We start from the raw sequence: 18024 nt of genomic DNA on the forward strand, positions 1-18024 counted from the left end.
GCTGTTCCCTTGCGGCTTTATCCGCATGAAATTATGAAAATTTTATATTGTTTACGTTTGTCAAATTATCAATTGCAAATGTCAAAATGACATGACATGACAAACCTTGGCTTCCTTGATATTGGCAACAACATATGATCTCTTTCCCACATTAGGGTTTTTATCTAAAATATTTACCCCCTAAGTTTAATGGCGTAAAAATATATAGCCTAAAGCGTGAAGTAAGTGTAGGGTTTTTTATTAAAAACGAATTATTCAAAAATATGCTGTAATTGCTGACATCTTAGGCAACAAAGAAGTGTGTGTTTACACTTTATTATAATAGTATAGATAAACTATATATTTTATATCTGAATGTCTTTTCTTGCGAAAGTACATTTCGCGTTTAAAGCGGAGTAACACAGCAAGGTTAGTTAAAATGATATATAATAAAAACGTAATATTTATTTAAACATAAAACAAAAGGTATACATTTACAAAATTTAAATTAATAAAAAAAATTTGGAAGATTGTTACGTGATTTTTTTTGGTCAAATTCAAAAGTAAAAATATTAAAATATAAAAAAATCAAGGAAGCGTTAACTTTTCCAGTTCATTCAAGTATTTGTTGATTTGGGGCGTCAGTTCTAGGGCTGGCTTGTCGTTAGCGGAGAGCCAGATGGAGCCATTGTCGCCGTCTTTTAGCAGCTTCATCATGGCGGCCACTGCAGACTCAATTCTGGAAATAATAAAAACCCGATTATATACAAAAGGCAGATTTTACAGATTCCAGCTAATTTCATTTTTTTCTGGTATAAAGTGATAATCGTCCGATAAATTGTATTGTATGAAATGTGTAAAAATTTGCAGTTAGTCTAAAATATTCGGGCTTCGTATGTTGAAGATTGACCCACCCAACAAAGAGTCAGTTTAAGAGATCTTTAGAGAAATATCCCTATTTTTAAACCTTCTCTAGCAATTTCACGCCCTGGAGATTTCCAGGATGTGGAATTTCCAATAAATCTCTGAATGAAAAATACTTTTTTATCCTCGTTGAACTTTAAAAAGTACGTAAACATTTTTTGGTACTTCGTTTTATATTTTGAGTGTCTAATTTTCTAAACATATCAAAGAATAAAAGAAATCATGTAAATGAACCGATAACTAATAAAAAACTAACCTTTGTATGATAACACCATCCAATTGTAGCTGTTTCATAGTAGTCGTTTCAACAATTCTTTGGTCCATACCCTCCATCAGCTTGGTAGCGGTGGGCCCCGGGCACAGTGTGAGCACTCTTATACCCGTATTATCGTAGAATGGCGCACTCTGAAATTTGAATTACGAATTAGGGATATGCATACTACGACATACTATTAAATGAACATAGAACTAAACATGCATTTATTTGTGAATTTATTTAAATCAAATAATTTTTATTACTGGAGATTGACAGCTAAACATTAATATCAATCGGCACTATCACGCAGATTAAAAAATACTAAAGTAACAGGCGCTTTTTAATACTTCTTTGAAAGGTATATAACCATTCTTAAAGGAGCATAACAAAAAGTTAAATCTATAATTCTTATATTATTTTCTCTTGGATGCCCCAAGGAAAATTAAAGTAATTTCACTTTTAATATATTACTTTTAAGTTTTTTTTAAATTTTTATTTTCAACTTCTACAGACTCTTGGTCCGTACTCTTTTTTGCATAGTTTGTCCTATTTTTTTTTGTTGCATAATCCGTATGTCATTAGTGAGTTCCCTTTTTTTATATACAATTATACTACTGCTTTTACTTATACTAGCGCGACAGTTGTCAGTGGCGACGGATGTATCTTTGAACCGAGTCTATGTAATTTTAAGTTTTAGTACATACCGCAAGACTTTGGCTGAAATGCAAGACGGCACCTTTGCTTCCGCAATAAATTGGCAAGAAGTTAAGTTTACATATTCCAGCAGTAGAGGATATGTTGACTATGGTACCACCAGCACCACCTTCGTCCTTCCTCATGTGCTTCACTGCTTTCATTGTAAATGACACCAATCCTTGCTGAAATAATCAATAATTGAAACATTTAGTCACCAACCAAGACAGAGCGAGCTGGCGGCGTACTGTGGACGCCCTCTGTCCCACTTTGGGGACATAGGAATGGAAGAGAGAGAGAGAGAAACATTTAGTCGTAGATTCATTTGTTAAGGAAAGTCTAAATTAAGTGATTGCTTCCATCAACCTAAATGCAAATTTTATTTTGATTTTACCAAACTTGATGAAATTGTAAACGCCATACAGAATACAGACTTTCATTTAATCAGAACACAAACACGTTCTGGATGATGGGGATATTTAGTGCATATTACAACCGTTTGTTTTAATGTTGGCTTGACAGTCCACGCCTATCAAACTATCAGCCGATGAAAAGTTTGTTATCAGCGGTAACCTTGATGTAATAACTAAATCGTTTAAAGTGTAGAGGGAGAAAGTTCTCCAATACAGTCGAATACACGGATATATTATAAGAGATATAGTCGTTTTAAAACACAAATAATAAACAATCATAGTAATCAATTGTCGTAATCACATTATATCATCTATATGTGTGTTAATTAACAAAAAAATCACGCGTCTTTAAAGTGTGCAAATTTAAAATGAATTCCTACGATAAGGTTATCGATTTCCGACTATCAATTTCACTATGTGTCAATTTTTTCACACATTTTTAGCATCTGTTTACTTTTATTCAGATTTATAAGCAGGGGTTCCACTGTAATGTTCTTAAGATACGGTTTTCATACAACAATTAGGTTGTTTTATCTCGCGATATTTCGGAACAGTTGCATGTGCCATGTTCACGGGCTGACTGAAATGATGCGGTAAGAAACCCGTATCTTATAGATATATTTGTAAAAACTACGATGCTTTAAAGGGGTTTTATGCGTAACTATTTTTAACATGCCAAACCCTGTTCATGTTTTGTAACCTATAGCCGTTTAGTTTCGCTTTGATTTCTATGAGCTTAAATGGAGGTGGCACACAACTCGATTTATGGTCGTGCAACTAAACAGTTAAATTGGCTGCGAAACAATCGACAATCAACACAACAGTTGTGCGATAGTTTAGTCAAAGGTGTGCGCCCACTCTAATGTTGATTTAATTGTCTTACCCAGTTGACATCAGATGCTAATCTCCACAAAGAGTCGGTGTCACTCATAATCCCTGCGTTGTTTATCAAAACATCTATCCTTTGAAATTGATTGAGAACAGTTTTAAAACTATTATCTATATCTGCTTCTTTGCTGACATCACATCTTATAAAGATAGCTTTATTGTTGTACGTCTCGTTTAACTTTGCGACGAAATTCTGTCCGGTCTTTTCATCAATATCTAATACAGCGATATTCTGAAATGAAATAAAATATTGTAAAATTAACTTTAAGCTCGAACAAACCCTACCATATGTAAATACGAAATTAATTCAAAATGTAAAAAAAAAAACACAGCCCATATGAGCTCTATAATACTTAAATGAAGGATACTCGAATGGCAGTGGACTTGTTAAAAATGCTATGTCGTATATGCTACCTGTGGTAGTGCCCGCTTTAACATCTTAGCACTGAAGGGCCGGCACGCCCGGTGTAATACCACGACCACACAGAAGACAGGCGTGAAATGGAAGCAATTCCGTGTTTCGTCTGATGAGAGTGGTGCCGGAGGCCTAATTTAAGTCCCTTTCTCTTTACCTCCCTTTTCTTATAAGGAGAGGTTGAAAAGGGGAAGTGGATTTGACAGTGGAGGAGATGCATAGGAAAGGATAATATCCTCTTTTTGTGCGTCTCCTTCTCCGTCGTATAAGGGTAGGCAACGCATCTGCAATTGCGGATGTCTATGGGCAGCGGTCGCTCCGCCATTTTGGCGGATTCAAGTGGCCGCTTGCTCGTTTGCCACCTTTTGTTATATAAAAAAAAATGCTACAGGTGGTCACAATAGAAGTCACATGTAAACACGCATACATAAAAAAAGAATTATCAAAATCGGTCCACTAGCGGCGGAGTTATGCCGTAACACACATAAAAAAAAGAAAAAAAATACAGACGAATTGAGTACCTTCGAAAAAAACTTACAGTCCTGAAGTAGTCGAATAATGAACAAGCTCAATCAAAATACTTAATCACAAATACCTGTGCTCCATCTCTTAATAAAGCTTGTGCATACGCAGCGCCAAGGCCTGATGCGGCTCCGGTGATTAGAATGTTTTTGTTTTTCGCGTTCCACTGGGCGGCCATCTTTGTTCAGTAAGGCACAGAACTTCGCGTCTCAAATGACTTGTGATTTAACAGTTCAGTATTTATATATTCGCGGTTACCGCATGTCATGCGTTATCAAAAATATTATGATAAATTTTGCACGTAAAGCCGGAAATAATCGTGCAAGTAGTTTGCTCCCTTACTTCATTCATAGTGGCACGTGTCATATAAAAGTATAAGTGAATGCTAGCATGATATTTGTTTTTGTGATACTTGCAAGTTGCAGTTGTAGTACTTGTTAGTAAGTTGATAAAGGGGGAGACACTCTACTCGTCTTGTCTCACCCATTGACATTTTTTTTTATAACATAACAAACGAGGTGGCAAACGAGCGGCCGATGCCCATAAACATCCGCAATTGCAAATGCGTTGCCTACCCATTATTGACGGAGGAGGAGACGCACACAAAAAGGACATTTTCCCTTCCTATGCGTCTCCTCCACCGTCAAATCTACTTTTCGTTTTCATCCTTTCCTATTAAGATAAGGATGGAAAGGGAAAAGGACTAAAATTAGGCTGCCGGCACCACACTCATCAGACGAAACGCGGAATTGCTTCCACTTCACGCCTGTTTCCTGTGTGGTCGTGGTATTACACCGGACATACAAGCTGCTACCCTGTTTCACTGGCATGTGTATTTCCGCTCTAACGGCATGTTAAGAGAAAATCTTGTAACACCGAAATTTGAATCTATTATTTATATCAAAAAAAAGAGACAGGCTTAGGCTCGAGAGTTTTCTCGAATATTTATGTTATTAAGTAACACATGTAGGTGAACACTAGACAAGGATTTCATAATGCTAAGGTTTTTAGTAGGAATGAAAGGAGAAATGTTTCATTTAGCAGAATTACTTAGAAATTGGAAAAAATCAACATCACACAACACAACAACAACAACACACAGCTTGTACAACTAATACATATACATACATACATACAGGAATACATAGGTAAGTACCTTTATAAATGTAGCTAGGTACATACCCATGTAGAAGATTACCTTCCTGACTTTCTTAAGAGGGGATTTTATCTAATGTATTATGTAAATAGAGTTGGTAACAAGTTTTTCGTGTAACGATGACACGCAAAAAAGCAAAACAAATTGTAAAAAAAACATGCTATATAACGTCATCATGATTGGCGAAATAATTGAAGGGAAAAATATAAAAGGAAAACAACGTTCATAGATCGTCCCTTAGGAGATAGCCAGTTGGCAGCGATTAGGGATCTTTAATGGAATTTCACTTACGATGGATCAAAATATCTACCATAAGACCCCTTTTCCACTAGCTTAATTGCTATCTCTTGAATAATGTAACCGTCTTACCAAAGTTTCAGAAAATCAGGTATAATAACGCAAAAGGGAACACAAACTTTTATAAAGATAGAAGTTAGAAGTACAAAAAATAAATAACATTTTTCACCTATTAAAAAGTAGCTTTAAAAATAAATTTATGTATGTGATTAGTCCAATTTAATAAAAAAAAATCAACTGTTTCTGATAATGATAATATGCATCTGTTAGCTAATTTATTGGTTTTGTGAATACTTGTTTTCTAATTTCCTATGTAATTAAGTGATTAAATTATCCATTGTGTGTACTTATGTAAATCAATAAATAAACAATTAACAATAGCCTCAGAGAACAAGGTCTATATTAAAATGAAATATGTAGGTCTGTCTGCGCAGTGTTGTCGATGTTCTCTCTATTGATTGGTCCCATGAAGCTCTGACCTTTCCCGCCCGCGCTATATTCTCTGCGCTCGTCAGCTCACAGTCTGTCTATACGAACATATATTAATTACAATACGTCTATTTCATTACGCTAATAATACGTAAAATGCCAGTATTCATCGTATTTTTTTCTTATCAATTAAAAAATCATGATAGAAGATCGTCAAACTGTAAATCCTGGTATCAAATCTCAAAAATACACGAACACTTGATGATTCCCTCGACATTATATTAATCATATGTACTATAAAGCAAAAGGGTGGGCATGTTAATCAGGGTTGCCCCCCCGCGGTGCTGAGGCCGTAACCTTGTCGGTCACCTTCCCTTTGATGGTCGGTCTGATAATGACGACGTAACCCCCACTGACTTAACTGAGTTTCCAATTAGGATAAATTCACTCAAGTTTTTATTGTACATCCTATTTACTTAGTCTGTTCAATTGTTAATACGTTCCTTAAGTCCACTCAGAGTTAAAGGTTAAGGAATCTTGGTTATTTATACATCTTATAATAATTATTTAACATGGTATTCCAGTTAACTACTATACCCGCTTACGACAAATTAGATCGTAAGTAAATCTTATTTAAAGGCGTTCTTTAACTTCTCCTCCTGAATAGTTACTGCTGTTGAATTTAATTGTTTTTTGTTATTGTAGCCAAGAAGAACAGTTTTTTCTAGAAGAGGTAAAATTTATTAAGATAAATACAATAATGGATATTTTCTAGACTTTATAATTTACTTAGCATGAATACTTTGTCTATGACTTACTGAAATTGTCAAATATTTTTTTCGGATATGGGTAGAAGATCAAAAAATGCTAGTAGTGACGCTTTGTTTGGTCTATTATCTAGCAATATTAATTCGTGTGACCTTTAGGAAAAGCAATTTTAAAATACCGATGTTTCATGAAGTTTGTCCCAGCGGAGCGGCCAAGCTACTTCTCAATGTTAAACTTCAATTTCATAGCAATGTTTGCCGCAAGACCCCTTGAGAGTTCCGACGACTTGGCACGCAGAATATTCCAGAATTATTGGACTTAGGTTTTTTATAGCATTAAACGTACTTGGAACTGTAGTTTATTAGATTTACTGAACTAGTTATTTACCAATTCTGTACTTAATTATGTTTCATATTTGTCATTGAGTTTTAAATTTTTTATGTATTAAAATTATACGCATTCTTAAATAAGGCTTTCTGTAATTCTATTTATTAATATTATTGGCAAACGAGGGATATTTAAGTGACTTGGACTATTGGACTTTCGCCATTTGTTTTTTGATACCACGACCTTGAAATCGAGTCCAAGTGAACTGCTCAATATAACAAGCCTAAGTCTAAAGGGCAATCTTGTATCAGATAAGATAATTCATTTGTCATCAGATATATTAAACTATTCGTTTACGTTTTTGGTTCGATAACTTCAGGAAATGCGTTTCCGAACTACGTAACTTGTGTTTCACTCCGTTGTAACTTGATCAACCTGACACTAATGCATCACAATTTAACAGTGTAATACCACGACCACACAGAAAACAGGCGTGAAGTGGAAGCAATTCCGCGTTTCGACTGATAAGTGTAGTGCCGGAGGATTATTAGTCCCTTTCCCCTTTCAAACCTTTTCTTTTGAGGAAAGGATAGAAAGGCAAAGTGGATTTGACGGTGGAGATGCATAAGAAGGGGAAATGTCCTTTTTATGTGCGTCTCCTCCTCCGTCAATTAAGGGTAGGCGACGCATCTGCAATTGCTGATGTTTATGGGCAGCGGTCGCTTTCCATTTCGGTGGATTCAGGTGGCCGCTTGCTCGTTTGCCCTTATATTAAAAAAAAATCAATAGGTAACGCGGCACGCAGTGACCGACGCGACCAAAGGACCCCCTATGGGTCTGAAACTGGTCGGTGTCTACACCGAAGGTTGTCACGTGAGTTTAGCCCTGTTATAATTTATACACTCGGTAACGGTTAAATAAATAGAAACTTTAGCAACTCAGCATAAGTGAATCAAACGTTATAATTGTTTTTAACTACTACCTTTTTCCCTAGTTGTTTTATACCAACACGACACAATGAACAAGAACGGCAGATGGTATCTTTTACTTGATAAGTCCACTTATTTAAACTGAATCCTTGACACAATTTCTTATAAACAATGGAAATAATGTTTGACCTTTTGTTAGTAAAGAGATAGATATGAATTGTGATGGACACATTTAGTCTTCGAAGAAATAATTAATTAAATACTGAATCAAGCAATTTGTAATGTAATTCGTAATTTTACTTGTTTTTGTTCCTGTACTTTAATAGATGAAGAAAGGTTTTAGATTATTTTAGATTTTGGATTATTATAGATTATTTTTTCTTAGATTATTAGGCAACGATCGCTTCGCCTTCTCGGCGAATTCAGTTGGCAATTCGCTCTATTGCTACCTTATAATAAATAAAATTATGTAAAAACATATCTGCAGTATTTTTGACACTATCATCGTTACGAAATAAAAAATGATATCACGATTTTAGCAGCGTCACGATTGTTATTCACTTTTTAGCAATTTTGTTTGTTCTTTAATATATTTCCTAGTATTCTTAAGATTATAACATACTGGCGACCAGCCCCGGCTTCGCATGGGTCTAATGCTGATACTAAAATGTTTTACGTCATATTAGAATCCTCTTTAATTATCAGCATATCTATTACATACTTTAGCAAACATTCATCTTGAATTTTATCCATTTAAAAAAAGCATTAAAATCGGTTGCGTAGTTTTAAAGATCTAAGCACACCTAGAGACAGGTAGACACCGGAAGTGACTTTGTTCTATACTGGAGTTATATATTTACGGAAGTTACATCCAAAACAAGTTTTTTTTTTCGGAGGTTTACATAAATGCGTGCAGCATTGTAGAAAAGCAATTTCAGGTCTCGGAGTCTGGGTTAAGACTCGTCGGAATTAATTTGACTTTGAAAAATTGAATTACTCTGAATTGTAATTAAATTTCGCGGATATGCAATAACAAAAAAGCAGTTGGTTTCATATTTGCAAATTATAAGGAATTTTTCTTGGGTATATTTTTTTATTTTCCATTTATCTTATTAACTTATCTTTAATCATTAGTATATCGTGTTAATACACTTTTTATATTGATTACGAGAATGTTTTTAAATAAATAGATAACATTTACGTAATTATAATCAAAAATTATCATCATTGAGTACGTGAGATGATTATAATATACGAGTATCTGCGAAGATACCGCACTGCGCAAGTCATGGTGGTGATGCGATTTTTTATAACAATATAAAAAGTTTAAAAAGTTGATATAAAAAAAAAAATTTGAGTAGCCTTTGTTTTCCAGACTATCCTATACATCTATACCAAATTTCATCGAAATTCGTTCATCGATTTAGGCTACAAACTAAGTTGGTATAATGGTATGATATAATATTGTTGTTGAAAGATGCATTCATCAAGGTTTGAAAAATCCACCATTTTGTTCTTTCGTTAATTCTTTTACAAAATTAAATGTCTTCTAAAAGTAAAATCATCATCATCTCCCCTGCCTTATCCTACTCCCGTAGGGTCGGCGCACCGGGTTCCAACGATGATTAACCCTTAAATATAAGATTATTTCTTATTAAATACCCTAAAATTGAACATAGATCAAGGGAAAAATAAAGTTTTTTTTTTAATCATCTATTGGGTGTGGATGAGAAGACAAATGTATCATCATGCATTTAAGACACTAAGTTCTAATTGACAATTTAAACTGTATAGTCGATGTATTTAGCTAAAACTGTTCAAGTGTAGGCAAAATTGTAACTATAAGTTGAGATGTATAACAACTTTGCCAACAAACGCAGTTTAAATTTACAGTTCTCATCAGTTAAAATTGTAAAGTAGCATATGCTTCAGTCTGTAGTTATTTATTGGTATTATTTAGTTTACAAGGGTATGTCATACATTGTCACGCGTGAATACCATTATCTTTCTGTCAGTCAAGAATAAGGTAAAAGTAAAAGAGAAAAAATACCAAGTACAAAATATTTAAGGAAAATATTAACAAAATTTTCCGTTCTGATTTTTTCTTAAAACATCAACTGTATCCGTTAAGGGTAGTACAGACCCTTCGTAGTTTTTATCGCAGCTTCATGCTGTGTTGGGTGGCTATGAGGCAATTCAACAAATGCGGTACGAATGAGAGTTTGCTTCGATAACGCCCAACGAACCGTTTAAATTGATATACGTAATATCCCTAAAACATTTCCTTGTGAACCAAGGATGTATCGTATTAAATGTGAACTGCTTGGTTTTAATATGTTTTTTTTTTAAAGCTATCGTAGAGTAGGTTGTTTATAATTGTACCTCTCGTGACGTATCGTTTGGACTAATCGTGTTAATTTTTGGACAAATATGAAAGTTAAAAAAAACTGTTAAATTTTTTAATCTGCAGCAATAAGTCTAAAAAGATGAGGTATATAATACCTAGGGCATCTTTAAAAAAATGTATTTTGAAACAATCTTGGCTTAATAAATTTAAGCGCCAATAGCCTAATGGTTTGGGGTACGGGCTACCGATCTTGCGGTCGAAGGTTCGAATCCCGCCATTCGACTATTGTCGTGAACCATATCTTAGCACAAGCCTAGAGCTTAGTTGGAATAGTTAAAGGAAATATTGGTAAAATAAAAAAAAATCTACTAATATGTTTGTTTACTAATAACTATAGCCATTGGGATCTTATTGTAGAAGAACGAATATTGTGGGGATAAGAAAAATGAGCTATTGTGTAGGCGGACATTTCTCAATATTGAATGGGAAGGTACTTTTATATTACGACAATACTGGCATAAGCCTGGTGTATTAAATCGAACAAAGATAATATCAGGAGTATATAAAATATCAAAAATTGAAAAGTGGATTTGACGGTGCAGGAGATGCATATGAAGGGGGAATGTCCTTTTATGTGCGTCTCCTCCTCCGTTAGGGTAGGCAACGCATCTCAAACTGCGGTTGTTTATGGGCAGCGGTCGCTTTCTATTTCGGTGGATTCAGATGGCCGCTTGCTCGTTGGCCACCTTATATTATATAAAAAAAATTACTACACTTGAGCTCAGCTGTTATTTACCTGCAATTATAATAAACGTAAGTCCTTACAAAACAAGGTATATAATAGTAGTAAGGTATGTCGTGCTGAAGGGCTCTAATCCGCAATCAATACTAGGCAATTACGTCATCACACCGCTCAGGAATAGTGGGTTATTTCGTTTCTGTAGTTCTTTGACCTAAGTAAGCATATAATCACTTAGTTTTATGCTTTACATGAAAAGGTAATGATGCTATGCAAACACATACTCGTCACGAGGAAACGAGATTAACTTCGTGTCTCGAAATGTCATTTTAAATTCTTAAAAACGTTGGATATTCCAGAATGCCATCGATCGTTAAATTGTTTGTCGAACTAGTTCACAGTATACAGCGTTGCCAATAGTTGGGAACTAGGTAATAAAGCTCGTTCGAGTATTTTATACTTGTTTCATTTCCTGAAACTGAGAACTAGATATGTATATGCGATGTAATTATACATATTCAGTAGAGCACAATAGAACGTTGATGCTTGAATAGTGTGGCAAGGCCTATTTGCATTTTATTATCTTGAAACTTGAAATTGAAATCAAACAAATATGTCGTCATTTTATTCGTATTTGTAATTTAATCAAGAACAAAATACGGTTTTTTTTTTAATTCATTAAAAGAAATGTTTTCTATACTGAGTAAAGTAAAATCTTAATGATTCAGTTACTTTTTTTATTTAAGTAGAGGTGCAGTGACGACAAACAAAATGGGCGTTGAATTCGTCAAAGGCTCCCAAGCGTCAAACGTTTCCCACGCCTTGCGGGGAATGGCGTCAATGAAAAACCGTTCCAATCTTGTAATTAGAGTCGATTCAACCGTAGTCGGCTCTCTGGGCTCTCGAAATGGCCGTGTGGAGTCGCTAACGTTATTTGCGGTGGCGGATGCGCGGCCCGAGCGGCGCAGCCCGCCGGCGCCGGGGATCGAAGCCTCGGGCCGGAGTACGCGTGCGCGCGCCTTCGCCCTCGCCGCCGCGCCGCCGCCGCTCCCGCCGCCTGCTCCCCGCAGTCGCAACGCGCTCCCCGCCGCGACACCATGCCGGCCGAGGCTGCGACCTGACCTCACCGACCAGCTCTCAAACCTTCGAATAACAAACGACGTACCCGCGATCCACACCCTCGTCCCACGGATACCGGGGTAAGTCCGCAGCGGCACTCGTCATCATCGATCGCCGCATCGAATGCATTCTCAAGGTTAACGCGCTGCTCCCGGACGTCGCTCGCCGCGGTTGGGGCGCTAGGGGGCGCTAGGGGCGCGGTGAGTCATCTCTGCTGCGACACATTTCCAGCGCCTCTTCGATCTCGTGGATTCTCGAACGGAAGATGTAGGTTGCAGTGCATGTTACGTAAGCGAGGATTGCACCGGCCGTGGCGGCCGCTACTTTCGACGCCGTGTTCAGCCGACCGTTAGCCGCCGAGCGCAGCACGCGAGGATCGCTTACAGGAACACATTCACCATTTTGTATACGAGTCTTGCGCCGCGAACAGCCGTGCTCCGCTCCAGTCCGTGTAGTATGCGCTCTACATACCCCTCTGTGTTTAAATACGCTTTTGATATGGATATCGTGTGAATATTATGTTGTGCAAGTGGCGTTAAATATTTTAAATTATCTAATATTTTCAATCTTTTAAAGTAGAATAAGTGCTTGGTTTAATTCTGGTGTTCGACTTTCAGTGTCGTGAAAATTGTAAGAAAATAATTTAGTGACGTAATTATTTAATCGAGCTCAGATGAATGTAAGACACATCGATTAATTTAATCTGTACCTGCTCGATTGAACTTAAAATCGATTCGACGGCGGCCTTTGTTCGGGTCCGCACGAAACAGCTGACGGGCGCGCGCGCACTGACCGCCTGTGCGCCGCCTGTGCAGCGAGCCGCGACAGCCGCCGCTCGGGCTAACGGTAGTCCGCTCCAAACTAACTACGCAATATCCAAGATACTTGATTGCCTCTCAAGTAGTAACAATGCCGGTGAAGTTTTTTGCAACGCCATTTTCGCATGACTCATTGACCGACCTGAAAACGTTAGACTAGTTAGCCAATACGCGAGTAGAATCGGAACATAACGTTAATGCCTTTGTAAGATATATTTATAAATATTGTCTTTTTCTCGTATTATAAATCTTAATTTACATACAATCGTGAAGTTATTCTTATTTGCTTCGTTAATAAAAGGAACATTGGAGCCTTTTAAAAAGTTATTGTATTTGGTGTTTACCTTCGCAATCCGACCCTAAATACGCGATATTTGCCGTTACTTCTGTGTGTGATGTGATACTTGACCAGTACTGACCTCCGAATAATTAATAGGAATGTTACAACATATTAAAGTTCTTAAAGGATTTTGTTTTGTAAATGAAGCTAGTTAAAAAATTAAAGCATAGGAGCCAGAGGTTTTGTAAGGTTCTGGTTCCTTACGCAGTCTCTATTTCAAATTTTTTCCAAATGTTTTCAGTGGAGACGTAATTCTTGATATTTATTATTTTTGGTGCAGGTGTAAATCAGCAATAGTACCGATGTGCTAGAGGCAAAGGCTACGAGAAACTTCAGCCATGTCGTCGGTGAAGGTGGCGGTGCGGGTCCGCCCCTTCAACTCGCGCGAGATCGCCAAGGAGTGCAAATGCATCATAGAAATGTCTGGCAATACTACAGGTTAGTGAATACAATACAAGAACATCCTTATCTCTTTTAGGAATAAAAGTTACATCTACTTTCTTAGATTATCCATAATTGCTGTTGTTTACATGCACTGTTTGACTATGTAATCCATAGAAAAATATCCAAGTAATTTGTATTACAATAATTATTGAGACTTTCCCTTCATTAGTTAGATAATATTAAAAATACAAAGGGTTTCTAAAAGAGTGTTAATTAAATGTGGATAAAAAAGGTAGAGGAAGACCGAAGAAAGTATGGATGGATTATGTGAAAGAAGATATGTCTATGAAGGGAGTGGATTTAGATATGACGGTTTATAGAAATGTATGGAAGAGCAGCACATACTGTGCCGACCCTTTGTAAGGATAAGGGCAGGTTTATGCTGACAAGAGCTTCTACAAGCATTGTCTTTGTGGTAAATGTAATTTTTCGATCGTCTTACATTAATGAAAACCTACTTCAAGCATTTATCTAGCTAACAAGTAAGCGAAAATTTTGACCTTTTGACCCTTGTTAATGAAGATTGGCGTTTACAGCATAATAAAACCTAAAATATCCTGCATAAAGTGCGATGTGACGATAAAATAGGCGTAATGGTTATTGATGACTACCTCGCATGTTCCTTCATATACGACAATGTTGTTAACGACCAAGTTTTTGATTGGGTTTTTTTATTTTTTATGGGAAAAAATGCTTTATCTCTATTTAATTTCCGTATATACTTACAAATGTAAAAATACTAAATTTTGTGGCTTAAAGTAACACTTACATGAATATTTCCCTTTTAAGATAATGTTTGTTATAAACTTTGGGTGCGGTTGTTACTCGTATTTTATTTCCTTTTTCATTTGCGATAAACGATTACGAATTGCGTTTGAAAGTTTAAAATTAAATCCTAAAGGACTTTTAATTAAGTGGAACTTGCAATAAAGTCGACTTTACAGTCGGGAAAACTTCCACTTCTGTGTACTAGCTTTCAGAGAACTCCTTTGCTTTCATTTATTTCCAGGGATCGTTTATTTTTAAACTGTAATTACAGTTAGGTAACTAAAAGTATTTAATACGCACTCTCCTAGTTTTTATTAAACAAAAATTATATGTATCATTGTTTTCACATATCTCATCATAATTATAATTCACGTCTGTAAGAAGGTAGAGATAATGGACTTAATTTTTTTTCTTATTCAAACTATTACAGAAATTCCTCGTACGTAAATGTATAACGACCACACGCTTTCGCTACACCGTTATATATATTACAACTGTAAAAATAATTTCTATAACATTCTTGTAGCCCCAAAAATGTATACTAAAAGGCATTTCTCTGTTTAATTAAAGAGTTTTCTACAGTGGTATTTAGGGATTACTTCGCTAACCTTAGTTGAATTAAAAACTAATTTTAGAACTGACAATAAGGTCAGGGGTCAAATAAAAATAATGAGAGTATAATGTACGCAAGTATGAAAACATTTAATACACAAAGTTAGTTTATCCTCTAACAAAAGAATCTCTGTGAGTTTTAGAATGTTCTTGTTTTCTTTATTAGATCTAGATTTTGATTGGCGGTTTTCAGCGCTGGAGGAAATTAGTTTCTTAAAACATTTTATTTCAATTTTCAAGTTCAAAGTCACTGCGCTCCGGTGGGTGATAAAGCACGAAGTGGGGTGCAATGACGTCACAGCGTGCGTCAATCTTGGGTCCATTAATATGCATTAGCTTGATATTAAAACTGTTTATACTGAACGTCAACGCCTATGCACACACTGGGGGTACTATTTAGTGACGATAGCTTTATAAAGTGACTAGCTTTCGCCCGCGACTCAGTCCGCGCGGAATTAAAAAAAAACCAAAAGCAAGTAGCCTGTGTTCTTCCAGACTATCCTTTACATCTACGCCAAATTTCATCGAAATTCATCTAAACTTTCGGATTTATAATATTAGTGTGATATTTAAATGTAGTATACTATAATATCATATGATATTAGTGTGATAACTTGTTTTAGGTTCATACAACCTCAGTTTTAACAGGCTATTCGGACTGTAGAATTAAAACCTACCTGTTTAGGCAAACAGTGAACTTTACAGTTTAAATCCGACTATATATTTAAATTAAATTAAAAAAGAAAAATAGGCTTAAATTGCGGAAAATGTACCGTTCTTTTTCATTACTTTCGTAATAAACCTCAATCTTTTTCTTAATTCCAGGGTAATAAACTTGTCGCAATTTTATATTAATGAGATATATCTAACGAGTTTCCTTAGTTTTATGGTAAATCTTAGAAAGACGCAGATGCGAGCTGAATCATAATAATTCTTTACGAGCATCGAATGTAGGTTATGAGGACCGTCGTAAATTACAGTAATCCAGGGTAAAGTTCAATTTGGTAGGGGTGTTGTATTAAGTGAGGTCACTGCACGCGATATTAGAAGAATAAACCATTGTTAGTTTACCTAAATAACGTGTGAAACATGAATAAAATTTTCAATACTGATTTATTGATCCATGTAGTTTATATAAGTAAATACAATTTAGGTGTAAGTAATAAAAAAATTATGAAACACTAGTTGTCGTCTGTGACTTCGTCCGCGCAGAATTAACAAAAAAAGTGAATAGTTTATGTCTTCCAGCCTATCCACTGTTAGTACCGAATTTAATCGTAATCCATTCAGCCGTTTAGGCTACAAACTTTAACATAAGATTAGTAAGAAGAGTAAGATTAAACCATCATATGTATGTGAAGTTTATTATAACTACATTGGGTTCTTTGTATGAATTTATATTACAGAAATATAAAATTTCAAATTAATAACACAATGGTTGTTTCGGTTTTCTTAAAGCAAACGAGAGGGATGACAATACATGCGTATGAGTTTCAACAGTGACTAGTTTGTTTCCTTTTTAGAATAGTATAGTAGATTTCAATTGTGTTTATAGCAGGTCGATGTACTACATCGAATTAATCGCTTCATCGCCTCTCAGTAAGCACCCTCTACAGGACACCATATGACTCACGGCCAGACGTCTGTTGACCTCTACTCCCGTCTAGTTTCTTAACCTCTCATTTTACTGAATATCTCATTTATCTATTTAATAAGTAAATGTTAGACGTTAGGGTTTGTTTCGAATTTGGTTAAGTTAATTAATTATATTCACTACATTTGCTTTCGATATAACCTCCGTTAAAGATTCATTACTACAAATAGGCATCTAATTTCAGTTAAAAATAATTTAAATGAAGAAGAAAAAATGTTTGGAATAATGGATCTCTGTTACTATTTAACAGGTTTCTAATGTTTTTTTATTAATTTGTTAAGTTGTCTTTTACAAACTATTTTTTCTCGAGTAGAGGTCAAAGAGTTATATATTTTTTTTATTAAATTTTAATAAGATAAAAAATATGACATATAACAATATAAGGCAGAAAGGAAAATGTAATTCGTTGATATTTGCAGCGGGGTCGGTTTTATTAGATTTTCCCCGAGCTTGGTAAATATGACAAAGGTGTAAGAGGTAGTAACAAAGGCTTTGTTTGTCGGCTGTTTCATGAGAGCTCGTTGTCGCCAACAGCCTGAAACTACATGAGATAACAAGGAAGTAGGTTTAAATTTCAATTGTAGTTTTTTAGTAAACATACGGTTACTTTATAGTAAAAACAGATTAACTGCACATAAAAGTATAGATTTGAAATTGAATTATAAATCTAGGGTTTCCTTAGCTCTTCATTAAAGATTCTGGGTGCGGCAGTTTATAATTTCTCTTTGCTGCAAGTATTGTTATGCATTGCCGGTCGATACAAGGTATTCGTTGGTTTTTGTGTCGCTGACCTCGACTGCTCCGTTTACACAAAGGCTATTCTTTCATAGTTGATTATCGTTTTCTATACAATCTAAGTTCGACTTATAATCAAACTATTATATAAAATATGTGAATGTAATTATTCGTAATAGAGTTTTACTTACGACCTATTTTTATTTTCATTGGTATTTTAGTCAAGGAATGTTATTCTCGACTTTATCAAGCAACTGATCTGGTATTTGTTTCAGAAATAATGTATGAAGAAAATTAAAGTAAGAATAAAGTGTATTAGCTTGTAAATGTGTATAGCAAAGACTGTTTCATTTCCAGACAAATTTAAAGTTGTAGTGCTGCTGTAAAATTTTCAAGTTAACTCTAAATAAAAGTAGAAAAATCTACCATAATACGGTATAAGCAATTTCCTA

General features: G+C 35.3%; 2 protein-coding genes across 2 annotated transcripts in view; one reads left to right on the plus strand and one right to left on the minus strand.

The window, feature by feature from the left end:
• The window catches only part of LOC106105071 (kinesin-like protein unc-104), a 68077-nt gene that overhangs the window by 20038 nt on the left and 30015 nt on the right, over positions 1–18024 (plus strand). The window contains exon 3 of the mRNA XM_013285297.1: positions 13640–13797. Coding sequence (XP_013140751.1) covers positions 13698–13797 — 100 coding nt within the window. The 5' untranslated portion in view covers positions 13640–13697. The remainder of the gene's footprint in view (positions 1–13639; positions 13798–18024) is intronic.
• LOC106105146 (15-hydroxyprostaglandin dehydrogenase [NAD(+)]-like) lies at positions 430–4317 on the minus strand. Its single transcript, XM_013285377.1, has 5 exons — positions 4164–4317; positions 3149–3385; positions 1864–2037; positions 1160–1308; positions 430–718 (listed from the first exon to the last, which is right to left on the minus strand). The coding sequence occupies exons 1-5, from the start codon at positions 4266–4268 to the stop codon at positions 568–570; spliced, it is 816 nt and encodes a 271-aa protein (XP_013140831.1). The 5' UTR covers positions 4269–4317; the 3' UTR covers positions 430–567.

This window comes from Papilio polytes, unplaced genomic scaffold, assembly GCF_000836215.1.
Source record: "Papilio polytes unplaced genomic scaffold, Ppol_1.0 DF823177.1, whole genome shotgun sequence".
Taxonomy (NCBI): Eukaryota; Metazoa; Arthropoda; class Insecta; order Lepidoptera; family Papilionidae; genus Papilio; species Papilio polytes.